The 26,597-nt window shown below is 53.0% G+C and overlaps 1 protein-coding gene and 1 pseudogene across 2 annotated transcripts in view; both read right to left on the reverse strand.

Annotated features, from left to right (window-relative positions):
- Positions 1-233: 233 nt before the first annotated feature.
- BCL7A (BAF chromatin remodeling complex subunit BCL7A) overlaps positions 234-26,597 on the reverse strand; it is a 28,369-nt gene continuing 2,005 nt past the window's right edge. Inside the window, exons 2-6 of one of the 2 annotated variants that reach the window (XM_022597969.3) lie at positions 21,195-21,276; positions 17,648-17,744; positions 12,939-13,106; positions 5,657-5,778; positions 234-2,279 (exon numbers count right to left, since the gene is read on the reverse strand). In XM_022597969.3, coding sequence (XP_022453677.1) covers positions 2,208-2,279; positions 5,657-5,778; positions 12,939-13,106; positions 17,648-17,744; positions 21,195-21,276 — 541 coding nt within the window. In that variant the 3' untranslated portion in view covers positions 234-2,207. Of the gene's footprint in view, positions 2,280-5,593; positions 5,779-12,938; positions 13,107-17,647; positions 17,745-21,194; positions 21,277-26,597 lie in introns of both variants that reach the window. The other variant, XM_022597968.3, reaches the window with a different exon arrangement.
- LOC115804116 (U2 spliceosomal RNA) lies at positions 14,665-14,867 on the reverse strand (annotated as a pseudogene).

Below are 26,597 nucleotides of genomic sequence, written 5' to 3' on the forward strand. Positions count from 1 at the left end.
GTCCCGACCCCCGGCCCATTCCTACCTTCAGGCACTTCAGAGAAAAACTAATGGCAGCCTCGTATCCTGGGTGTCCTCTTCGTTCATCCTTAACCGTGTCCACTCCCCTTGCCTGTCGAGAGGACCCTGCTGTTTCCACGGATACGTGTGTGATTCTCCTTCAGCTGTCTTGCTTGTAACCTCTCGTTTCGTTTCCCAAAAAAGAAGAGGAAATAAATATCCAAATTCATCTTTCATCCAAATGGAGTTTTGCTGCAAAGGAAAAAGTTAACTCTAACTCTATAGGGTCTGGAGGTAAAGCCGCCTTGAGATACGCTGAGAGGTAACGCAGGACACAGTTCTCCGCAGAACTGCCTGCCTGAGGGGCGAAATTGATAAGGATTTTTTTTTTTAAGACAGAAACCTTTCGGCATCGCTAACTTCAACATTAAGATTTTCAAAGTTCGTTTTTTTTTTTTTCTTCCCTTGTTTCAGGAGACATTTTTGCATGAGGTATTTGAAATTCAGGAACATTTTGATTCTTCTTGAAGTGCAGGAAATAGATTGGCTCCCTTAAAAAACAAATAAGAGCCTCACCCTCAGACACTCTTAGAAAATGGAACCTGGCAGACACTCCCCATGGTGGTCAGGAGAGAGATCCACATGGGAACAAGGTGGTACCTGAATATGCACCAATTAGCCAAAACAAAAACAAACAAACAAACAAACAGAAAAAAAGAATAAAACCACCAACAAACCCCCTGAACCCTCCCTCCCCGCCATACAACTCAAAGGGAGTTGGAACTCCAGTGCAGTAAAGAAAGCTCAGGAAAAGGGTTAAGGTCTGAGGAGTCCGTGTAGGAATTAAGAGCAAACCAGGCCTCAGAACCAAACAATTAGGCAGTTTGTCCAAGGGCGGGGGGGCATCTCCATTTTAGTGAGATGAAGCTGTCCCAGTGCAGGCAGGGGATGGAGGCAGGGGAGGGACCCGGTTGCCCCTTTCTGGAGGAGTGCAAAGCTCTCCAGGTCCTCGGTGCCTCGTTTCTGGCCTTCGAGGTCCAACCCTCAAGGCCCGCTCCCCCGTGGCAGCGTCTGGGAGCGTCGGCGCATCCGGGAATGAAACACGATCCAACTATTGGCTCTGGGAGTCGGAACCGTATGTAGAAGCAAGCGGATTTTGGATTTTGGCCGACTGCAACCTCGCCTCCTCTGCAGGTGGGGACGGGTGGAGCTGGGGGGGAGGGCGGCGAGCAGAGGGCAGCAGGTAACTGTGGATTTGAAATCCAAGCAACGTCCTATGAGAGAAAGTTCAGCACCAGCTATTCCTCCCTTCTGCTCCCAGCCTCCTCCGCCCCTTTATCGTCTTAAGGAGACAACCCTGCAGTCAGCGGCAGAAGCCAGTCCGTCCTCGGAGGTGCGGGAGGACGCGGTGTGGTGGCGGCAGAGGGGGAAGTGCCAGGACAATCGAAGGGCTCTGTGGAAGCCCTTGGGGATGGTGCCCAGACATCGGAGACTCCTCGGACCCTGGAGGCCGGTGCTGTCCCCAACTGGGGCTCAGGGTGTGTCCCTCAGCCCCCTGGACTGGGAAGTCAGGCTGCCGGGGAGGTCCTGCTCTTCTGCAGCCTCGGGCTCTCCTTGTCCCTGCCTGGTCCGCTCCAGCTGAAGTCCTGGGGCAGGGAGGAGAGAGATGTGAGGACCGGGGCAATGGCTGCCTGAACTGAACCAAGAGGGCACTTGCAAGGGGAGATGCAAAACAACCAGGAAAACATGCCAGAGGTCACCTCAAGGGCACAAGGCACAAAAAAAGAAAGTGGAAGGAATCAGTTGAACAGTGAAAAGCCCCGATGAAAAAGCGGAATTCCTGATCGGTACCACCCTCGGATAGCTTACATCCTTAAATAGAGAAGTGGAAAAAAAAAAAAAAATACAGCAGCAACACAAATGTAATCTTGGCTTCAGAGACAGTGTGCAGACGCTCCTGAGCTGTCGACCCTGCCTTCCCCAGGACAGTCACTTCAAGATTCGAGTGTTTTGCTTCACAGCAAGAAGTTCTTCAGTGTCTGAGAAGTTACGCCATTCTAGGTTTTCTTGGATTTGCACTTGGTAAACTTGAAAAGTTAGTAGTTCCCTTCGCACCCAACAGGGATCCGCTTGGGCGAGGTTGTTCTAGGATTAGGCCTGCTGATGCATCTCCCGTGAGAAGTGGATCAGAGGACTGAACCCGGTATCTACATCTCCTCGGAGTTTTGTTGCGACGCCTCCAGTTTCATCTTTTTGGAGGGTGGCACTCCTTCCAGATCCTTGGGGGAAGAAGAAGAAAAGAGAAACACAGGTTGAGGCCCCAGGAAAGCGACTCAGGTCAGCCGGGAGGTTGCAGATCAGCCCAGGAAGGACCCAAGGGCGGGTGTCCGCGGTTCTGACCCTGTGACCCTTTCGTGGACTTAAAAAGGTTCGTGGACCCACGGGGAGCCTCACACCCAAGCTGCTCCTGTGTCCACCAAGCCCATGTCACTCATGTCTTCCAATCTCTCATTAGCTGCAGGGTAATTATATCCACAGTTTCAGGTTTACCTCTGCAAGCTCGAAGGCTAGACCAACCTGGCCGTGTTAACAACTGCTCATCCAGGGCTCAGTTAACAACTGCTCATCCAGGGCTCAGCACAGGTGCCCGGCCCGGGGCAGACACTCAGCACTGTGGAATGTACACAAGTCTGTTATTCTGGCGGAAGGGTCCATAGTTGCCACCAAATTCCCAAGAAGTCCCGGGACTCAAAAAAAAGAAAGTTCAGGGCTTCCCTGGTGGCGCAGTGGTTGAGAGTCCGCCTGCCGATGCAGGGGACGTGGGTTCATGCCCCGGTCCAGGAGGATCCCACAGGCCACGGAGCGGCTGGGCTCGTGAGCCATGGCCACTGAGCCTGCGCGTCAGGAGCCTGTGCTCCGCAACGGGAGAGGCCACAACAGTGAGAGGCCCGTGTACCGCAAAAAAAAAAAAAAAAAAAAGTTCAACGCTCACTCGTCTGCCTCTCCCTCGACCTTCTCACGCCACCATCCCAGGCAGCTCCAACCTGACCCACCACCCGAATCCAGCTCCTGACTTCGCCCATCCTAACCGGTGCTCCCACAGCTGGCGACAGTACCACTGTCTGCCTGGGATACAGTGGACCCTGGAGCCCTCCCTCCTCTCCATGCCCGCACACCCAACTCCAACTCCAGAGACCCTCGGCCCACCCCCTCTGCCCTCTGCCTGCCACCCTGTCCACACCTGAGCCTCCAACCCTCATCTGGCTGGTGCAGCAGCCGCTCCACGGCCGCCCTACCCGGCCTTGAGCAGAGCCCAAGAGAGCTTCTCAAAGTAGCGATCCTACATAGACTGCTGTCCCACTGGCCTCAGAACAGAAGCCCAGCTCCTCGCCAGGCAGAGGCGGCCTCCCGCTCTCCCCTCCGTCCCGCCCTCCTCGTCCAGCCTCCCCTTCCGCTCCTCAGGACGGCTCCTGTCTCCGGGCCTGTGCACCCTTGGTCCCCTCTGCCTAGAAAGCCTGCCCTCGCCTCCCTAACTTCTCAGCCCTCCACTGCCCCCCGCTTACGCCGTCCAGGAGGGCACTCTGCCCCTCTTAAGCATCTCCTCACCGCCCCGCTCCCGTCCTCCTGCGGCATGAACCGTGGCCCACCTGTGTCTGCTGTCTCCCGGCTGTGTCTCGCCCCCCCTCCACACCCGCCGACCCCATCGTGAGCCCCGCGAGGGCTGGGGGACCATGTCTGCTGGCTCACCCGGGCTACCTCGTACCCAGCTTACTGCCCGACACACAGTGGGTACCCACTAAATGTGAAACAGAGAGCCCTGGGCCTTGATGTAGGATGTGTATGAGTTTCTTGAGGAAAACCCTGAGAGCAGGTACGGCAGGGAGGCACCCCTCCCTTTTCCTTATGAAAGTGCTAAAAGCTCGTGCCTTCCGGGGAAGGTGGATCCCGTTCAGGTGAAGTGTCTGCAGAGCACTTGCATGGGGGGCGCGGTGGGGGACAGTATGTGAGTTTGGGAGTGGACTCTGGAGACAGGACAACTGTCCTGCGTAAGGGAGAGGGCAGGAGGGAGGGGCTGAGAAAGGGGACGGGGAGGCTTTTTTCTTTTTTAAACAGGAATGGCTGAACACCAATGCCAAGCTGTTTGCTTTAGTGCAGCGCACCCTTCGCCTTGCTCACAAACCTCGCAGCTCTGGAGACAGGTGGCATGTCTATGTGAGCATGAAAACGGCAGAAGAGATCCCATTTCAGGTCTGGGTCCCCGGAAATGGGAGTGGGGGAGGCACGTTAGAATGGAAGACCCCTGGACTTTTCAGATGTCAGTGGAAAGCATTACATGCCCCCAGGGTGTGGATCAAGGTTTCAAGCTATCTTTCCTCCACTGAGTTCAAGAGGCCAGGAGACCCCAGCTGCTTCTTGGTTTTACCAGCTCTATCTACATGAGGCTTTGACTTGTATCGTAGTTTTAATCAAATGGGCTCATGCTATGCTCGAGGCTCTGCCTTGTGTTTTTCATTTCACATTGTGAGAATATTTCTTTGTTCTCTATCTGTACCTGGGTCAACACACTCTTTTTAACAGCTGCATAGCAGGCTGTTTTATCCATGACCCCAGATTTATTTAATCCTTCCAATACACTTAGGTTGTGGCCGATTGCTTCTGCCACTGCAAAGACATCTTTCATCAACACCACCTCTGGGTCTTTGGGCCTTTGGAAGGGTATTCTATAGGCTGAAAAGGGGCTGCAGATCCAAGGGTATGGAGATGTGAAAATCTGAGAGGCGCTTTCCTTTGCGGAAGCCCTGGTTGAAGGCTCCCCAGAGTACAGACAGACAGATGTATAGACTTCTTTCTGCTACTTGTCAATTTCTCCCCAGGTATGAAAATACTCAGCAAAGTGGAAACAGTTTTATTAGTTGAAGTTTTGATACCTGAGTCCTCAGACCTCTTAGATAAGCACAGAGGGCTGATGGTAAAAAATCACCATGGAGGCCGAGGCAACACTGGTGCATCTCGTGCGCGCAGCTCTGTGTTAAGTGTGTTAGCCACATTCTCTCCTCTCGCCCGCACCCTGGCCCCAAGACAGTTCCGTGATCCCATTTTAGCAGCTGGAGATACTGAGGCTCATGTGTGCCAAGTGAAGGATCTGGGATTCGAACCCGGGACATTTCCTCCTGTCCACAAAGCCACCTGAGTCTGCACTGTCTGATTCAGACCAGATTGTGGCAAACGGTGATGACCCAGAAAGGGGTCCGAGCAGGGGGACTGTTGTCAGCCGCGAAATTCCAAAGGATGATTCATTGGGCATTTAGGATTTTGAAGTCTTATCTTCCCAGCTCTAAGGGAAGTTGACTTTGGGTCACTGAGACTGGGCAGTGCTTTTGTGGACCCGAATAAACAAAGTGGTGAGGCTGGGGCTGGGATAAAGAACCCACCCCAAGGGCCAGACCCGTGTGTCTCCTCCTTCTCCATGGGCCCCAGTGACCAGCTCAGACACAGAAGGATGCTCACACATCCTGCTCAATGAATACCAGACAGTTCCAATTGTCCAAAGAGCAAACAACGAAACAGAACAGCAAAACACCTTTTGACGTACCCCCGACACCCCAGCGGGCTCCTGGCCGATCTGGCTGCCCCTCTGAGACCTCGACCGAGGTACCTGAGAGACTGTGGATGTCTCTGCGGCCAGACCCACATCTCCAGATGGCTGCCGTTCTACTTGCTCTGAACTGTTCATCGAGTTTTCCATTGAAGACTGTGAATTCTGCTCGTCAGAAGCATCTGAGGGAAAAAGCAAGACGACAGAAGCTGTTTTCAGACACGGGAGATGCGGAGCCAGATGGACCAACTACTAAAAATACCTGGAATTGGGTAGTTTTGTGGCCAGGCGGTCTGTCAGGACGGCAAGGAGGCTGGGGGGCTTGGGAAGTGTCTTGCTTATTCTTAGGGATCTCATTTTAAGCAGCCAGGCCCCACTCTAGCCCTGCGGCCTCTGACCCTTCCCCTTGCACACCTATTACCTACCAAGTGCCCTGAGAGGCCACCTAAAGGATGCTACAGGATGCTTTGTGCTGCGTGCACCTGGCGCCCTCTGGTGGACACAGCACGCTCCAACCATCATGGCTGCTGACTCCTCCCTCTTCCTTTAGGGAGCCTGCCTTCTCCAGCTGGGGAATCCACAGAAGTAACTTGCCCCTTTGTAAACATTTCTCTTAATAATATGGATATTTTTCTGATTGTCATTGCAAGAAACAGAAAATACAGAAAAAAATTAAATCACCAACTATCTTGCCATCCACAGCTACCACGCCACTAACATTTTAGAGGATTTAGAGGATCCATCTTTCCAGATGTTTTCTCCCTACATGCATACAGTTCTACACTCTCCCCAACTAGGGATCTCATAGTATTTTGGAAGACTTTCTCCAAAATACATGTCCTCAAAAACTCTGTAAATACAAGAGCCTCCAAGATGGCCACACAGCATTCCATCAAGCAATCACTTATTTAATGAGTCCCGTTTTGCCAGTCATTTGAGCTGTTTCTCATGCATTGGTCTCCCTGCTCCCCCCCACCATGTTCCTTCAGCAGAAGGAAGGTGCAGGCCTTAGCGGGTTGTGTGAGGTGATGCGGCTTTGGAAGAAGGGGGAACGGCCCATCATACCTGAAGCTTATTTTGGGCACAGAGCGCAGGGAGGGAGCAGCCACATCACGCCCAGGGCTCAGCTCTGCTTGCATTCAAGACACCAACAACATATGTCACCCTAATGTGTAAAAAGTGCACTAAAATACTCAAGAACACCTTACTTTCTGGGGTTTCTGAGGCAGAGGCATAACAAAGGGGAAAAAAAATTCCAGGCTTAAGTTCTAAAGCAGGCAAGCAATATGGGGAAATGGGGGAAAGCAGGCAGCACTTCAGGGCTTGAGGACAGCAGGGCACACAGGGCTGGGGACAGGGCGGGAAGGAGCTGCAGCCCTCCTCCCAAGGAGGCTGACCCTCAGCCCGTCCATCCCAGGGGAGCCCAGGGGAGCTTCGGTTAACACACGCTCTCACTTCCCCTAAACCAGCAGTCCTGATCCGCTCAGGGCAGTGCCAGGAAACCCGACACCCCGCCAGGGTCTGAGCTGGGTTCTCCTGCCACCACAGGGAGGGTCAGGGGTCCACCTCACTGAGGCTCCTGGGCTACACCTACAAGCTGGTGTCTGGGGAGGGGGACACAGGGTCTAGAAACCGGCCTGGGTTCTAATACTGCCTCTGCCACTTGTTTCTGGGTCTCAGATCCCTCACCCTCCGTAAAGTCAAGGTTGGCAGTAGCCGCCCCGTTGAGCCGCTGTGAGGATTAAATGGAAAGACAGAAGTATCCAAGCAGCAAAATAATCCCAGGTGGGAGTAAATGAGGGATTATCTAGGGCAGAGAAATAAACTCCCCAAAAACCTGACATATCTTTGATATTTTTAGTTTTACCTTTAAAATCCATGTAACAGCAGTTCCTCAAAAATTTAAAAATAGAATGCCTGTACGACTCAGCAATTCCACTTGTAGGATAGACCCACAAGAACTGAAAACAGGTCCTCAAACTGACACCTGTACACAAATACTCACAGCGACACTATTCACGACGGCCAAAAGGTAGAAACGGCCCAAATGTCAATTAACGGATGAACGGATAAACAAAATGTGGTCCATCCACACAATGGAATATTATTCAGCCATAAAAAGGAATGAAGCACTGACACAGGCTACAATGTGGATGAACCTTGAAAACATGATGCTGAATGAAAGAAGTCCGCCAAAAGTCACATATTCCATGACTCCCTTTATATATATGAAATGTCCAGATAATGTTTCTGTCTCTGTCCACAGAGACGGAAACCAGGTTGGTGGTTGCTAGGGACTGGGGGGAATGGGGAGTGACAGCCAAAAGATACAGGGTTTCCTTTTAGAGTGACGAGCACAGTTTGGAACCAGACAGAGGTGATGACTGCACAGCACTAAAATGTGCTAAATGGTACTGAACTGCTCACTTTAAAATGCTTCCTTTTATGCTACGGGAATTTCATCTCAATTTAAAAAAAAGAAAATATCCATGTTAACCTTATATTCTAGTTCATAATATATGTTTGCTTTAACAAACCTTTGCAGTTGTTATCGTCCTCCTTCTCTGTGACTACAGATCCTTTTCTGCCCTACCCGGTGGGCTTTGCAGAGTGGAGAGGAAGGTAAGGGCCCCGTTGCAGGCTTAGAAATCATGAAGGTGGCCGGTCACCCAGAAAGGCACACTAATCCCTTGACCGGCCCAAGAGCGCAGTGGGAACTGGCCTTAGAGCTGGCGGAGCGTTCCAGGCCTCGCTGCAGCGGCCTGATTCTCTTAACCCAACAGCACTGGAACCAGCTCAGGGGAAATTATTTTCCAAGGGCCTAAATTTAGTCCAGGGAGTTTGGACATTATGTCATTCCCTGAACTCACTCAGCAGTAAACAAGTTCAAAGCAAGGTCAACAGCTGGCGACCAACCCGCCCTGTCCCGCAGGCAGTAGGCCCCAACCTGGGAAGGCCCGAGGGTCCGCCTCTTGTCCTTCCCGCAGGAGCTCGGCAGCCCCGGGCTGTGGGCAGGCAGGCCTGGCCGCCAGCGCGGTCCCGCTTGGTCAAAGCTGGGCAACTGTGCCGGCCCAGAGGCCTGGCCCGGCCAGGAGGGACCCCGGTGTGGCTCCCACCTGGACCTGTGATGGGGCGTGGGGCTGTGGATGGTAGGGAGAGGTTATGGAAGCACCGACCCCAGACGTAGTCCCGCTGCCGAGCTCTACTGGACCCTTTAGGGCAAAGCAGCCGCACACCCCAAACATGGGAGAAACGAGGCTATGGCCAGAAAGTAAGAAGCCACTGGGGCTTCCTGGCGGTCCAGTGGTTAAGACTCCCAATGCAAAAACAAACAAGCAAACAAACCCAGCAAGCAAGAAGCCAGGAGTGGTCCACACCTGGCCCCGCAGGCCCCGCCCCCAGCTCCCCCAGGATCGCTCCGCCCTCCCGCTGCCCCACCCCCGCGAGCCCCGCCTCCTTTCCAGCCTCCTGAGGAGAGGCAACTTTTATTGGTCTCATCTTATGAACAAGGAAGCAGGAAGGCACGCAGGAGGTGATGCCGCTGGCCTGAGGCCACTCGGCCAGCAAGGGTCGGCTCAGATGTGACGAGCTGTCCTGTGTCCATGGCCCCGTCCCAGCACCTCCCCCCGCCAGGCCTGGGCGGGGGGGCCCCATGGGAACGAGAGGGGATGCCCACGTGCTGTACACGGGAGAAGGCGGCGCCAAAGTCCCTGGGACAGAGTTCTCAACTGGGGACGATTCTGTCCCCTGCTCCCCCAGGGGACATTTGGCCCCATCTAGAAACATTTTTGGTGTCACGACTGGGGGTGGGGCATGCTACTGGCATCTAGCGACAGGGGTGCTTCTTAATACCCCGCCACGCACAGGACTCCCCACAGCAAAGACTCATCCGGCCTCACATGCCCACAGTGCCCAGGCTGAAAGGCCCTGCTCTGCCGTTCCGCCCACCGGCTCGCTGGAGGAAGACCCCGCAGGGCCTACAGAGGGCATGCCCTTCGTCTCCACAGCCCCCTTCCAGGGCCGCGTCCTGCACACCCACTCACACCTGAGCAAAGAAGCAAAGAGGAGTGCACACAAGACTCCCTCTAGCACTGTCGGTGTAGGAAAAAGACAGAAACAACCCAAATGACCACCAACGCGGGGACTATTTAAATAAATCATGGCACATTCACGTCATTCAATGATAGGCTGGTAAAGAAAATAAGACAAATCCGTGTGTCCTAACGTGGAATTATCTCCATGGTGATGGCTAAGTGAAAGCGTTCTAAAGAGAAAGGTTATCATCTTATACAGATGCTTCTAGGGGCAGACTATCTCTGGAAGGCTACAAAACAGACTCAGCAGTGGTCCGCCCTGAGGAGGGGGACGACCCTGGAGAGCTGGGGGCGCACTTCAGTCTGCATCCTAATTCATGGTTGTTTCCCCTGTGTAGGGTTACCTGCACCCCCTTCACAGAGGTGCTCCTGGCACATGGGCATCTTCCCCCGCAGGTCCCCAGGCACTGCCCTGCAGTCCCTTCTGCCTGGGTTGCTCAGTTCCCTCCTATCTCTGCTCATCCTTTAAGACTAAGTCAGACAGCACCTCCTCTGGGAAGCCTTCCAGGCTCCCTTTCCTTACTGCATCTCACTGTGAGCTCAAAAGCCCCCTTAGGGGCCAGGCAGTGCCATGAATAAGACAAATATTTAATTCCGACACAAATAAGCTTTGTAAAGAAAATCTAAAGGAATATTCTCTTCTTCCTCAAAGAAATGTGCATTCCCCCAACCTCTCAGCCTTTTACTTTTCCACTCTTACTAGAGAAAAAGGTTCAAGAAACATATTAACTTTCCTTTTAAATCAACAATGAGAAAAACAGGGAATTCCCTGGCAGTCCAGTGGTTAGGACTCTGCGCTTTCTCTGCCAATTGCCCGGGTTCAATCCCTGGCCGGGGAACTAAGATCCCACAAGCCACATAGCCAAAAAAACAAACAAACAAAAACAGAAAACAACAGTGATCTCACGGTGTAATACATGGCAACTGCCTTTGGCCTCAGCGTCAGGGAGACAATAGGGCGTGGTGGGGAGTGTGGTAACTGGTGAATGTAGGTCCTCTTGGCCCTCTCTGGAGAGGCAGCCACATCTCTGCTCTAGCTGGTTGCTGCTCAATGGAAATGCAGGTCCAGTATTGCCAGATCTTCCCACTTTTCAAGAGAGGCTGGAAATCGATCTTATTTTAAGCGAAATCGCTCAACTTTTCGATCTCGGCATCGACAACCTGCTGTAAAGCACAGGGAGCTCAGCTCAGTGCTCTGTGATGACCTAGATGGGGGGGAAGGAGGTCCAAGGAGGGGATATAGGTATACATATAGCTGACTCACTTCACTGTACAGCAGAAACTAACACAACATTGTAAAGCAATTTTACTCCAATAAAAAAAAAAATTTCGGCATCGAGTTCCAATTAAAAATAAAAACACCACTGGGCTCCACGGTCACACCCGCACACCACATGCTCGATCTCGTCTGTCTGCGACCTCTGTAGACTGTAATTCTCAGCTTCAGTGCTTGTCTTGCCCATGAGTTCTTGGGAGTCAGGAGTGGGACTCAGCTGACTGTCACCCAGGACTGGCATGGAGTTTTGCATGGGGCTGACGTGGGTGAAATGTGTGGAACAGAACGGAAGGGGATGTGAATGAACTCCGCAACACAGGACGGCCTTCTCCCAAGGAGATGCACGCCCTCCCCAAGCATCCGGAAGCCCGGACTCCAGGCCAGCTGCCTTGCCCCACCAGGTAAGAGCATATCAGCCCGGACCTCTCCCTGGAACCCCCAACTCTGCACTCGGGCATCTGCAGGCACTCAAGATGGCCCTGGCCCTGCCCCTCCACACTCCACACCCCACTGGCCCAGCCCTTCCACCTCTCCCATCACAGGTGGGGGCAAGGCCGTCCCTCCAGGTGCCGAGAGTCACTCTCCAGTCCCCTCTCTCACAGCCCCCGCACCGCCCATCGAACACACTCTCACCTCTGCCCCCGAAACACACCTCGATATTAGACAATCAGGGACTACTGTTCAATTTCTTAGGTGCAATAATGGTCATCGTGACTACGTAAGAGAATGTCCTTATTTTTAAAAGATGCATGCTGAAGTGTTTAGAGACAAAACGTCATAAGGTCTACAACTCAATGTCAAATGGCCTCAGAAAAAAATACTTTTAAGCAAAGCAAAAATACACAAAAAAACACAAAAAACCAAACCAAACCACAACCCCCCTCCAACAAAAACCAAAAACCCCAAAACATTAAACATTAACAACTGACGAGTTTGGCTGGTGGGTATACAGGAGAGTATTATACTATTCGTTCAATTTTTCTGTATACTGGAAAATTTTTCATTTAAAGAGAATCCAGAGGGACTTCCCTGGTGGTCCAGTGGCTAAGACTCTGCGCTCCCAACGTACGGGGCCCGGGTTCGATCCCTGGTTGAGGAACTAGATCCCACGTGACACGAATAAGAGTTTGCGCGCCGCAACCAAGACCCAGTGCAGCCAAATAAATAAACATTAAAATAAATAAATAAATAGAAGACTCAAGATTAAACAAATAAATAAAGAGAAGCCAGAAGCCTCAAAATAAACCAACCTATAAATACACATATACACGTATACACACGTCCTCCACAATCAGACCCCTTCTTACCACCTCATCAGCCACCATCCTCTCTCATCTGGACAACTACAGTAGCCCCCTCGCTGGTCTCCCTGCCTCCACCCTGGCCTCCCCATCGTCTGATCTCAATCACAGCAACCAAGGTGATCCTTCATATCACGGCATTCAAACTCCCAAGGGCTCCTGTCTCACTCAGCATAAAGACCCGGGTCTGTGAAGTGGCCTATGAGCCCCGAAACTCGAGGTCCCGCCTCCTCTCTGACCTCATCTCGCTTGTTGAGACCCTCATGCCTTCTTCTCCAGCCACGCTGAGCACGCTCCTGCCACAGGGCCTTTGCACCGCCCCCAATGTTCTTCTCCCACCTGGCTTGCTCCCTCCCCTAACCTGAGCCTCGTTTGCTCTCATGTCAACTTCTCAGTGAGGCCTTCCCTGACCATCCTATTTAAAATGCAACCCTAACCCACTCCCCTTTCTTACTTTATAGTTCTCCAAAGCACTTATTTTCCAAATATTACATTGTATGATTCTTTTTAATTGCCCCTCAAGAATATGAGCTCCAGGCATTACCTTTCTTCTACCGTCACCTTCTGGGGGCCGGCACTTGGCAGGACCTCCTTAAAGACCCTTCCAACTGCCTGGCTGAAGGCTGGCGGGAGAGAGGCCCCCTCTGAGCCCAGCCCCTGAGGGCACATACCTTCGGCCCCAGGGAGCTCCTTCCCGTCGGCCTGGGCCTCATCCGCCTTGGCGTCGGTGCCGTCACCGGGCGCGCCCGAGGTGGGCTCGGGGGCGGGGCTGGAGTTGCTGCTGTTCTCCTGTTTGATGGGGGAGGCGTCTGCAATGGAGCTCTGGTTGCTGTTATCATCTGGGGGGGGAGGGGTGGGGGGGAACAGAACCACAGCGTGAAATGCCGCGGCTGCTGACTCAAGTCGGGGGGGGGGGGCGGGGGGGGGCTCAGTCCCCCCGGCCTTGCTGCCCGCAGCCCTACAGGACGCTCTCCCGGGGGGAGGAGACACCTCTTCCTCCTGAGGCCGCTGAGCTGCCCACCCAGGGCCGCCCCACACGTCCTGCGCGGGGTGGAAGCTCATCTGAGCTCCCCCTCCCCGACTCACTGAGGGGACTCCTGTGTTAGCGGCGGCAGCCGACCGCAGACGGTGGCCCGGCACGTTGAAAATCTTTGGGCCAAAAAAAAAAAAAAAAAGGGGGACTTCCCTGGCAGTCCAGTGGTTAAGAATGCGAGCTCCCACTGCAGGCAACACAGGTTCGGGTTTGATCCCTGGTCAGGGAACTAAGATCCTACATGCCACGCAGTGTGGCCAAAAATAAATAAATAAAACAAAATCTTTGGGGGTCACGTGAGGTCTCGTTCTGGGTGAAGAAACCAGACATCTTGTGGGCCTGGCTCTGAAGCACTGCAAAGGCCAAAGTGGTCCCACAGGCAGCATCGTCAAACCGTTTCATCGGATCTGATCCAGCTGTGGACCAATTCCATTTGATACAAAATAAAAGGCAGAGAAAGGGCAACAAGTTCACAACAGAAAGTGGATATTCTACAGGACAACCGGCCCAGGCTTTCCAACAAGTCAACGCAACTAAAGAAAAAGAAATAAAAGGAGAAGCAGAGAAGATTACGGTCGTATTACAGATTAAAGAAATTTAAGAGACCTAACAACTAGGCATGACGTATGGAATTTATCTGTACCCTGTTTTGAATGTGCCAGCTCTGAGAGACATTTTGGGACAAATGGGGAATCTGAATACAGTCTGGAGTTTAAAAGTAAGGAATTAATTTTTTTAGGAGTGATAATGGTACAGTGGGTAGATAGAAATGTCATTTATCAGTGATGCGTGCTGAAGTGTTTAGGTACAGACTTAAGTATCATGATGTGGGGAAATGTACTTTAAAATCTTCTAGCATGGGTTGCATACAATTGTCAGAATTCCCTGAATTTTACACTCGAGAGCTGTGCATTTTTTTACTTGTAAATCGTAGTTCAATTAAAAAACTTAACACATTCAAAAAAACAGATGAGGCAAATGTAGCATAATGTTATGAAAACCTAGGTGGGTAGGCATATGGGTTTCATCATACTATTCTCTCTACTATTCTCTATTATGACATTTTTTCATAATAAAAAGGAAAAGGGGAAGAAAGTTAGCTGGGCAAGGGCATTAGGGGTTGAGCTGGGGGGCCAAGCTGGGGATACTGGGGCACATCCCCCCCTTGCCCTGGACACCCTTTCTTGGGCACAAAGAGTCATTTTATTTTATTATTTTTTTGGCCACACCGTGAGGCTTGTGGGATCTTAGTTCTCTGACCAGGGATCAAACCCGGGCCTTCAGCAGTGAAAGTGCTGAGTCCTAGCCACCGGACTGCCAGGGAAGGCCCCACAGTTTGCTTTTTGATACTGAGTTATTCCCCAAGGGGGTGCACCATTCCTGGGGGTACTGCAATACCAGGTCGATGTGTGGAGGGGACACACATCCACACATAGCAAGCTCCTATTCCAACCGCCTGCTCCAAAAATCCATTCAATATATTGTCCTTGGATAGAGGACGTATCAGATATTAAACTGATAAGAACAGATACTACACTTGACCTTAGCCGAAAGGCCGAGAAGCGAGCAAAGAGTCATTTTAAACTACAGATACCCATGTGGTGTTACCCTGCTTTCCTGGGCCATGCTGTGCACCTGGAACCAAGGCCATTTTTGTAAAAATGAGAGAGAGAGAAAGAAAGAAACAGACAGGGAAGGAAGGAGAGGAGAGAAAACGAGAAGCACATCGACACATCCAGGGCACCTACTACATGCCGGGCACCAGGCCAGGGCATTTACAGTCACCTCGTTTAATCTCAACAACCTCCCAGATGGGGAAACTGAGTCCCAGCAGCAGAGCCCCTGGGTCGGGCTGGTCTGCCCAGCCCCAAACCCCGAGTCTTTCCTCTACCTCAACCTGGTGAGGAAGCGCCAGGCAGCCCTGCAGCCCTGACTTGGTAAATTGCATCTTATTTTAAGTGTACTCTGGGGCGCTCAATACACAAAAGCATCCTCTCGTGAATTCTGGGACTTAAAAAAAAAAAAGATATAAACGCCCTCGATTTACCTTTCGAGAAAATCTCAGCCTCCTTCTTATGCCAAGATACATGGCCGTGTGTGTTGGAAGCACAGAAGGCGGAGGCTCAACCTCTGGGTCCCAGCGTTAGGTCGTGCTAATTAAGGACAGTAAGCGCTAACGTTTAACAAGTCAGCTGCCCTGAGCCTTGCCTGGTAACCTGGTAATGGCGTGACCCTGATGCTTGGGCTGACCTCAGGTGGATCCTGGAAACAGATGCCCTGTCCCTTCATGTCCTCCTGTGGCCATCGTCCCGCCTGTAGCCTTCCAGATAACTCTAACCAGGCCCATAGCTTTCCCTGAGCTTTCACTCCCTGCAGGTGGACTTGGTCTTTCTTGGCTGCACATGTACTAAAATGGAAGGTGAGCATGGTTCCTGAGTCGGGGACCTGGGTTGCTCAGTATTCTAGATTTTTCAGCACTGGCATTTATGAACTTCCTAACTCTGCACAAGTTACTTTGCCTCCTCGAGCCTTAGCTTCACCATCTGTACAAAGGTGGCTCATCACCAGGATTAAGTGAGGTAATGCCCAAAATGGGCTGAGCAAGATGCTTGGCACACTGTGACAGCTTCTTAGATGTTAGCTACTGATATGCCAAGGCCTTTAAGGGATTACCTTATTCAATATTCATAACGACCTTGTGAAGTAGGCATTACCACCCCAAGGCTACGTGTTCAATACCTAGCCCAGGACCACGCCATGATGGGTAGATCCTAGGAGAGTCACATTAGAATCCAGGTGGGATCCTGCCCTCTGCTCGAAAAGGTTCTCACCTGTAATTCTATGAATTAACTGAAACTGAGCCAGGCCAGGGGCCTCCTCGGTCCCCAGAGAGTGGGGATGCTAACCAGCGACAGAGGGACAGGGTGCGTCCCAACTCAAACACCTATTTCTGAAAATGAAATGCATCCCGACTAAAATTATACGGCCAGTTGTTGGGGTGTGTGTGTGTGTGTGTGTAAGACACTTTCTTGACACGTTAACTGTCAGCGAACACCCCCCCTGTGCTTCTCTGAAGCCAATTCAGCAACAAGCAAGACTCCTTGCCCTTGGAGCTTGGGACTGTTTTCCAGACTAGTCAGTTTGGGCAAATGGGGAAGTTTGCTGGCCTCCCTTCCCCCAGAGTAAGACAGCCCGGATCTGGAGGGTTACAAACTAGATCCAACCAATATTCCCTCTTGACTTACTTGTTTATTTATCTAACATCACCTTGTTGCGCAAAAAGGCTTGGGTGGTCAGAAGTACAAAGACACTGAAGCTGGGATCAAGACAGAGAAAGGCAAGTGCTGGGAGCTCCTAGACCGGCAGGGCCAGGCTGGGGACAGAACAGGAGGTGAGCCTGATGGGCCTGGAGAGGCCACGCTCTCCCCGCAGGGGCAGCTGCTCCTGTTGCAGTGGGCTGCGGCCTCGAGGAAGAACACGCCCAAGGGCTGGCAGATCTGATTTCTCAAAGGATGGGAGAAATGCAAATTTTCTGATTTATAAATATCAGAAACTCAATTTTTTAGAAACTTCTGGTTCAACTCTCTGAGGTTAGAAGTCAGGTAGTGGTTTTCCATGGTGGATTGGGGAATGACCGGGAGGGGACAACACGGGGATTGCCGGGAACATTCTGTCCTGATTTGGGCTGGTGACAAAGGTGTGTGCAGTTTGTGAACATCTCATGGAGCCACACACTTACGATTTGTGCCTTTCCTCTCAGATAAAAAGGTAAAAAAAAAACCCACCAGTAGCATCAAAACTGCAGACTGGCTAAAGCATGTCAACAGCCTGGATCTGATCAGTGGGACACTGGTTACAACTTTTGAAACAACACAGCAAAGGAAGTTAGGCAGTCGATGTAGAAGGGAAGGTCCTAGGGTCCCAGACTGATTCACATGAAGTCAGAAATCCAGTTAGAGCTTCCCAGTAGCCCAAGTGAAATAGGAAATAAGAATCATTCATATGATACATCAGGCCCAGGAGGGAAAAAGATAAGATTCCCCCAAAAAACTTCCTGGGCACATGGGGCTAACAGAACACGTCCTGTGACATTTGTGTCACTGGGTGAGAAGGAGGTCTTATTTAATGTCTCTGGCTCATTTTATGACTCTTGGCTTTGCTGCTCTGGGAAAAGCAGCTTCTTCTCCTCTGCTGAGCCTCCTCCTTGGCACAGAAGCCTCCCGGTCCTGCCCAGCCCTCCTACCCCTCGACTGGAATGTGAACAAACCTGCTGGTAAAACAAAAACACAACCAAGTGCTGCGGGCAGGAGAGGGGCCCGGCTGGCTGGCTGGCTGCGGGGAGCTCACCGTGCATGTCCATCATTCCCGGGGAGGAGCTGTTCTCCGGGGTGGTCACCTCTGAGCCACACTTCTCATCTTTGCCCTTTTTCTTGTTCTTGTTTTTCTGGAGGAGAAAAATGATGCAGAAACCGAGTCATCAAATTGTGTGTGTGTGTGCACACGCGCGAGTGAGACCCTGAGGAGCGAGATGAATATTTTATTCCGCTGACTCATCCTGGAGCCCCCAGGGCTCTGGAGGGCTCCACTGGCCCGCATTTGAACACGTCCCGGGAGGAGCCTCACCTGCTTTGGAATCAAGGAGCCCTGTGGAGGGGAGGCTTCCGGGGCTGCGATGGGGGGCTGGGGGTAAGGCTGCCTTGCTTCTGGGGCCAGCCCCACAGGTATGCAAACACCCTGGCTGGCGGGAATTTCCTCTGGGGAAAAGGCCATGGTCACCCTGCCCGAAGCAGGTACAGTACAGGGATGCCAGGTAAGGGATGGAAAAGACAGCTCACACATTTCCACCATCTTCAGGCCCCTGGGACTGCCTTCCTCAAAGACAGTCAGCTGACTTCCGGCCCGACACTGGGGACTAGGTGAGGAGGGAAAGCCCAGGGGAGAAGGGAAAGGTCAAGGGAATGCTTTTGTACATGGTTCCATTTTTTACGGATGGAATGGAATTTCGTGGAAACAACCTAACTGTGTCCATTGGTAAAAGACTTGTTAAACACATTACAGTACATTCACTCAACACACTGGGATGTGACAATCACAGAGTCCAAGTACAAGCTCTTCCTGTTCTAATATGGAAGAATCCGCAGAAATATTCACATATTAAAATATTTCAGTATCTCCAAGATGTACTGATGCAGAACATGTGAACAGGGTGCTGCCACAGGTGGTAAAGGAAGAGCATAAATGAGCGTGTGTTTGTAGTTTTGCGCGCACAAGCTCTCTGGAAGGATAAACAAATACTGGTTGTCTCCAAGGAAAAGAGCTGGATGGGGTTGGAGGTGTTCAGCCGGGATGGGAAGCAGATGTATAAAAAGATAAGACTGTAAAAAAAAAAAGTAACATCTGAAGAATATGCAAACCTATAGAAACAGAAAGTAGACTGGTGGTTTCCAGGATCTTGGGGAGGGTATGCGTTTTGTTTTCGGGGTAATGAAAACGTTCTGGAATTACAGCGGTGATGGTTGCACAGCTGTAAATATACCAACACTGACTGGCACACTTTAAAAGAGTGAATTTTATGGCATGTGAATCGTTTTAGTTTTAAAAAAGAGTTTTAAAGTAACAATTGAATTTTGTAACGTGTTTTACCTATTTAAGAGAAGACAATTTTCAAGAGTTCTGAAGAAAAAAAAAATGATGTAACCACGTCGTTACTGGGTGTTTGAAAACAAGAAAAGAGGGACTTCTGTTGGCGGTCAGGTAGTTAAGGCTCCGCGCTTCCAATGCAGGGGACGTGGGTTTGATCCCTGGTCAGGGAACTAAGATCCCACATGCCGCGCGGTCAAAAAAAACCAACCAAAAACAAAAACATGGAAAGCTACCCCTTCCCGCTGAAGATTACCGGCCACAACCATCAGAGATTCGGATCCAGCTATCCAGGGTGAGGCCCAGGAACCTGCATTTTGTTGAGACTCCCAGGGGATCTAATGCTCAGCCAGGCGTGGGACCCACCACCCTAGAGAAAGGGGGGAGGAGTATTGTACATCTTGGCTCAGAGATGACAGCAAATTAGCATCCGAGCACTGTCTGCACAGCTGTGCTGAGCTAAATTCTTCCCATATGATATACTGCCTTTGCTCTGTTGCAGAAACCCCAGGAGCTGGATGTTACTGTTCTACAGCACAAAAGAGGGAACTAACCCAGCAAGGTGGGGTCACCCGTCTGGTATCACAGGCTAATTGGGGGTAGTCTGTCCAAATCCAAACCTTGAGGTCTTTGCCCAGCCCCAGGCTGCCCTGTCCTTCCTGATAGCCCATATATTACATTCTCTCCTTCGTCACAATCCATTTGGCACTTCCCTGATGTCTGTTTCATGCTATTCTATAATTATCTTCCCCCAACAAGATTATAAATTCCTTGAGAGCAGGGACCACATCTTCTCAAATGCAACCGGCGTTTATACAACACCTAATGATGTGCAAGGCACAGATGTGGGCAAGAGCCAGGAGCTGCCTTCGAGGAGGCTGGCTACACTCTGCTCTCCCTCCGGAACGGCCGGCACCAAAGGCCAGGACAGTCTATGTCGGTGCCTCTGGGGGAAGCAGCCCTGGTGGCTCCACGAACCAGCCCAGGCGAGGACCAGAGGGGATGACAAGCCCCCACGTTCTCAGCCCAGCACCGACCCACCCAGGGGCTGCATGTGATCAAAGGGTCAAGAATGGAGCCTCAGCCCTGCCAGGAGACCCAAGACTCGTGGGGCAGGTCACTGGAGACTGTGGAGAGAGGCTTTATCCCGTGGTTCTTTTTTTATTCTTGGCCACGCCACACGGCAGGCAGGATCTTAGTTCCCTGACCAGGGATTGAACCCGTGCCCTCTGCAGTGGTATTGTGGAATCTTAACCACTGGACCGCCAGGGAAGTCTCTGCCCCGCTTTATGGCCCCTAGAAACCTACCAATCGTGCCCACTGTCACGACTGGAGGCATGTGGTCAGTGTGAGCTGAGCCATCCTTGCATAGTAGGGAAGGCACTCAGGCAGGACGAACAGCCCATGCAAAGGCCTGTCAGTGGGACCATTCTGGATTTTGACTGGAAATGAGAGCAGCTGACCTGTGGGTCTTTGAGGGTAACTGGCCTGGGACCCACCAGGCTGAAAAACTATCCGTGATGCGGGGCAGGTCTGTCATCAATGCCTCCCTGAGAGCAAGCGCAGCCACGAGGCCTTCCTCTAGCGGTCATAGTCGCCGCCCCTCCTGGAACCCTCCCCTGTCAATGGCCCCTGCTTCTCCGCACCAAACTTTCACGCTGGGGTCACCCTTCACCAGCAGCTCCAACCACCAGAAGGCTCTCCAAGAGTGGAGAGTATGTGCTTTGGAGTCAAAAGACCTGACATTTGCTGTGTGACTCTGGGGAAACGGCTTTGCCTCTCTGAGCCTGCGTCTTCCCTTGTCCAGAGTGGATAAAGAGCTCACTCCACAGAGTAGTGCCTGGCAGATGGTCAGGTGCCAAGAATGACACCACAACGATGGGGGAGGTACCTGTCTGCAGGTACCGCCACGCCCACCGCAAAGCCATGGTGCCCAGGGCCTCAGGGAGAGGATAACTCTGCACTAAGCAGTGTGCCCACTGGCAAACCATGGGGCTGTCAGCCCCGAAGAGGTGACTTACAGGGGACATTCCCCACCTCTCTGAGGGCCAAACTCTGGGGCTGGATGATGGGGGGAGGGGTAGACACAGGTTCAGCAGCCTCTCCAGCCCTAAGCTGGGTCCTTCTGCTGCCCAAGTGGCCTTGGCCCCAGGGTCCCCGCATGGTGGGTGGCAGTGGACAGCCCCCTCTCCCTGTGATGGGAGGGAGTGTGGATGGACAGCCCCACCCCAGGGGACCGGCCCCACATACTCACATCGTCAACCTTTGGCTCCGTCACAGGGACCCACTTGTAGATTCGCAGGGATGTGTCACCCACAGTCACCCACTTCTTCTCCCTGCAGAGGACGAGGAAGAACCCATTACCGGGGGGCTTCGGGGGCAGGCCCTTGCTCACGCCGGCGGGGGGCACAGGCCGCACTCCCTTGGAGCAGCTGTGACGCGGTGACAGCTCCAGGCAGGGCTGAGAGAACATCTCCGGATCACACAGACGAGAGCTTGAATCCCAGCTCTGCCGCTCGCTGGCTGGGGGCCCCTGGGCAAGTCACTTCGCCAGCCTGAGCCTCAGTTTCCCCATCTGCTAGACCACATGGGGTCGTCAATCTCTCCAGGCTGCTGCGAGGGAGACAAAGCATGTCGCATGTCGACTGCTTCCTGTGCCTGGAAGAGTGCCCCGTGAGACCGGAGGGGAGGGCGGGGCTGCCACTGGGATGATTCCTCTGGATGGAGGGAATCAGCCCCGGTTCCTCCAGCCTTCACCCCCCCAGAGCCGGCGAACTGGGCCACCCGAGCCCCTCTGAGCAGCAGAGAGGGCTTCAGAACAGGGCATTTCCTCTGTGGGGGTGGGAGGGTCTTCCCCAAGGGCACCCAGGGGCTCACCCTGCCCCCCTCACCCTGCACCCTGCCTCCGAGGTCGTGGGAAGGGAAGCAGGCGCTGACAGCATGAGTAACCACCCCAGGCTCTTCCGGGCAAATGCCAGTTAGATCAGCCCTGGGGAATGGAGGGCAGGGGGGAACCTGGATGCCCAGTGGCCTCGGCCCCAAGGGCAGTCCCCAGATGCTGAAACCGAGGGGCTGCGACAGGGAAGCACAGCCCCGTCTGCGGGCAGCCACGGCTGGGAGGTTGCCTGCCCCAAGACCCTATACGTCGGTTCGGAGACAGGCTTCAGTTCCAGGGTCTCAGCTCCTAACGTCTGCACAGCTGCCCCCGATCCACCCCCAGCCACATCCTAAACTCCTGGGGCACAGTGCCCAGGGGCCCCCAGCTGCCAAAGGCAGGTTGATGGTGAGAAGCAAATCACAAGCCACGAGAAGGAAAGGGGGTGACTGCTTTCCACTAAGGGTAATGATGGTAATTACCACTCTCTCCTCCTACCTCTCTGCTTCGAGCATCGTCCTTCTCTAGCTATATCACCCCAGCCTCCCAACTTCGGTCCTCGACCTCTGGCAGCCTACGAGTCAGGTCCTGTCACCTCCTGCCCCTAACACTAGGAGTGACAGCCAGAGGCCACGTGCCTGAGGACACCACGGCTAAGGGAGAGCCCCCCTCAGAAGGAAAGCTGGGGTTTCAACCAGGGAGCTGGGCTCTGGAGTCCACGATTTGATGGGACAGCCAGACGTACACCTGCTGTAGGTGGCATAGCGGCCGGGAGCCCTCAGCAACGTTAGCGACACGGGGTCCACCAGAGCCGAGAATTACGTGTGGCTGTGGGCGCCTCGTCCAGCCTCCCCACCAAGACCTTGGCCTTGGGTCCTCTCCTCCATGGGCAAGTAGCCCTCCCAAGCTGGTGGGACACGTTACCGCCACCTGGCACCCCTTCACCACTGGGGGTTCCGGGTGCCCAAGCACACTCAAAACCAGCTGACCCAAACCACGGACACTTCCATACCCCAAACTGTGCCTGCGCGGGTCCCAAAGTCCCCGGCTGGCGGAAGCTAGGGCCTGGCTTTTCCTTATTCTACTATGACCATTTCTAGTGCCTTCTGTGTGCTGAGCACTGCACATACTCTAATCATCCCATAAGCTCTCATGGCAGCAACTGTCGCCTTTCCTGTTTGACAGATAAAGAAACTGAGGCAGGGGGAGGTGGAGTCATTCTCCCCAGAGCCAGTGTTCAAACCTCCATGCCACACTGCTTTTTGGAGCAGCCTCCCCTGCCCCATCCCTGCCCCGTTTAGCCCTGAGAGAATTAAACAAAGTCAGGCACCTAAGTCACCACCCACCTGTCCCCAGCCTCTCAGAGGCAGGATGGACGATCCACAACCCCAGTCTTTCCCCACCTTCGTGCTGAATAATCAACAGGTGCCTGGAAGGGACAGAGACGTTCCAAGAAACAACCCTGGTGACAAAGCAACAATCATAATGGCCATTGTGCGCTGAGGGCTTCCGTGCCAAGCACTTTACTTACATGCCCTCTCTCCCGACAATTGCCAACAGACCTGTGAGAGGGAGACTACTGTCACCCCACTTTATAGATGGGGAAATGGGAGGCCCAGAGAAGTTATACCAGTAGCTCACGGTCACACAGCTAGTCAACGGCAGAACCAGGACTGGACACGGGCTCTGACCCCTGCTATTCTGTCTCCCGTGAAACACTACTAAGAAATGACTCCACAGAGCACATCGGTGACAGAAGCTGGACAAATCGCCCAAATCCCATGCAAATGGCCAAAGGCACTCACTACTCACCAGCCCCTCAACTGGCTTCTTTGGTCCGGGCCCCAGTAGGTCAGCAAATCCAAGGCTTGATTGTGTTATAAAAAAAAAAAAAGTAATTGACTTGCAATAGACAGGACACCTCTCAGGGCAGAAAGTGTGCCAGATCTGGGCTTCGCAGGCCACACCTGAGCCAAGATGAATGTATCAAGTGGCAGGTAGCTTCCCAGAGAGGTTACAGGCCCTGCAGGTTCGGACCTGAACACAGGTAGGTTCTGGTGCCTCCCTTGGTCCGAGTTCCCAACTCACCCCAGGGATTAGAAACCGTTCTCCAGTTGCATTTCTAGGTGTGGGCATTGAGGGGCCATGGGACAGAGGGAAGAGCATTGAGAACCCGACCTCAGCCTGGTATCCGGCCAGCAGCCACCCAGGGAGACACAGGCCCCAGAGCTCAGGGGCAAGTCACTGAGTGAGTAGCCGGTACTTCGGAGACACATCCAGGGAGCGCCGGGTGTGTCATCAAGCCAGCGGCCTGGCAGCGCCTCGGGAAATGACACAGGGACTCCAGAGAGCAGCTGAGAGTTCCCACTACCACCTCCAAACCCATCACCCTAGAACACACAGCCCCCCAAGCCCAAAGAAAGGTATTAAGCTGTACTTAATTACATCCGCAGTAGCAAACAAGTAGCCAACGGGCGTGTTTTGTCTGGCCTGCACGGTACTTTTAAAAATTTGAATCAATTACCAGACTTAAAGAAAAAAAAAAAAGAAGCCAGACCCCACATTAAAATGCAGATTCCTGGCCACTCTCAAAAACACATTCTGGCCACGAGGGGCCCACATGCCCCGAGGAGCACTGACTCTCTCCAGATGGGGCCCTGGGGCTCCCTCGGATCCCCCAGGTCTCGCCACCTGCAGGCACTGGGCTCGGATTCACCACAACCACCAGGCCGCAGCCCAACCTTGCCACGAAGCTGCCCTGGACACGGCCTGAGCCCTCCTGCCTTGCTGGCCCCCGGTAACCAGCCAGGCTTAAGTGCCTCTCTCTTCCCCACCAGGCTTGGGCTCCTGGACAAAAGAAGCAAATGAGGTCCCAGCTGTAGGAATAGAGCCCCAAACGCCCCTCCCCAGCACGGGCTCCTGTGTAAACTATGCGCACCCTTCTCCCCAGATTCTCTAGGCCGAGGGCAATGTCTAATGTTCCCCCAAGGTCAGGTCCAAGGAAGGGCTAGCCAGCCAGGGTGACCTGACTCCCTCAAAGAGGGCTCCGAACCCCTCACTTCCGATCCACTTCTCAGGGCTAGTCCTTGATGCCGTAGGAGGCCTGGCTACAGCTGGCCTCATCCTAACTAGGCCCAGGCCCACTTGACCTGCCCTGTGCCTGGTAGAAGGGTGCCCCTGGAAGTACCAAGGTGAGGGTTTAGGCACAGTCAAACCTCCCCTCGCCCCCAGAGACGGGCGGGAAGTCTCGGGGAACAGGCCTCTCTCTGTCTTCACAAGCCACCGAGGGACCCTTCAGACCACGGATCCAGGGGTCCAAGGCCTAAGCCTACTTCGAGGCTCAAGGCTTTGCCTCCCGCCCAGGGACTCCCCCTGCCCTGCTTTTCTCCGCCCACACGGGGCCTCCTAACCCTGCCCCAGCTTCCCCAAAAGGAGCCCACCATTTCGTTCTTCCTTCTTGTTCTAGCTGCCTCTCACTCCACCAACCTGCCTTGCTGGGACACAGAAAGGAGAGGAGAAACGGCCGGCAGCTACCGACAGGGTGGCCACGGCTGGCTGTTGGCTTTTTCCACAGCAGGGGAAGGGTAGGGCTGGCAGAAGGGGGAATTTTTAGGGGACCCTGGGACTGAGGAGAAATACCACCCTAGGCTTACAGGCTAAGTGGTATGCCAGGCACCTCCATTCTGGATTTAAAAAAACAAAACAAAACAAAACAGGATGCAGAAGTTAAATTGGAATTTCAGATAAATGACGAATAATTTTTTTAGTATAAGTATGTCTCAATTAGTGCATGGGACATACTTACACTAAAAAAAAAAAGGAAGTATTTAAAAATATTATTTCTTTGTTTATCTGAAATTCAAATTTAACTGGGTGCCCCATAATTTTATTTGCTAAATCTGGCAACCCAGTGTTCCAGCCAGTGGTGAAATGCACGGTTGGTGGCCACACAGTTAATAAACAACCCCAAACCACAAGGGCTGACTGGAAGACGCATTCTGAAGGCACAGCGAGGGTGAGATTTGGCTTCTCGGGGCTGGGGAAACCCAGGAAACAAGGCAAAGGCTTTTTTTTTACTTAGAATGGGCAGGAGAAAAAGAAAAAGAAAGAAAAAAAAATCAGCAAAATGCAAGTTTCTACCCCACAGTAAGGACCGCATTTAATGACTGCTCCTGTGTGCAGGATAAGTGCTTTTTGAGACATGATGCTATTCCAGAAGGGGAGAAGGTAGCACAGGAACCTCTTGTCTTGGTTAGAGAAGTTATGTGGTTAGCCCAAGGTCACACTGGAAGCCCAGCCATGAGATCCCAAAGGCTGAGGTCTTCTAGAGGACTTGACTCATAGTTTCCCAAGACACAAAAAAGGAAGGGAGACACGTTCTCCTCTTGTCCCCCCAAACACAGGCCTCGCCAGCAGCGGGCTAAGCAACACTGAGGGCCACCAGGCCGGCTGCTCTGGGGCCGGCAGGGTGGAAAACCCCACACAGCTCCATCTGCCCTCCCAGCAGAGCAGCTGTCAGGGTGCAGGAGCCTCCGCCAGGCTGGGAACCTGGAGCGCAAGGCCCCGCCAAGCCTCCTGCAGCACGGAAAGGCAGCTGGCCCCCACCCCTTTCTCACCTCCAGGCTGCTGACAGAAGGGACTCAGGCCCAGACAACAGCTCTTTCTTTGCACAGGCGTTCAGGCAGGGGACCACTCCAGCCTTCCCTCTGGGAATCCCGCAGGAGAGGGGGTGGTGGGCTTGTTTTCCCGTGTGCGTTTTGGCCTGCAGCTGTTTCTGCCATT

This window comes from Delphinapterus leucas, chromosome 14 (assembly GCF_059928025.1).
Source record: "Delphinapterus leucas isolate spDelLeu-1000000601 "Yukka" chromosome 14, BTC_Dleu_Yukka2, whole genome shotgun sequence".
NCBI classification, from domain to species: domain Eukaryota; kingdom Metazoa; phylum Chordata; class Mammalia; order Artiodactyla; family Monodontidae; genus Delphinapterus; species Delphinapterus leucas.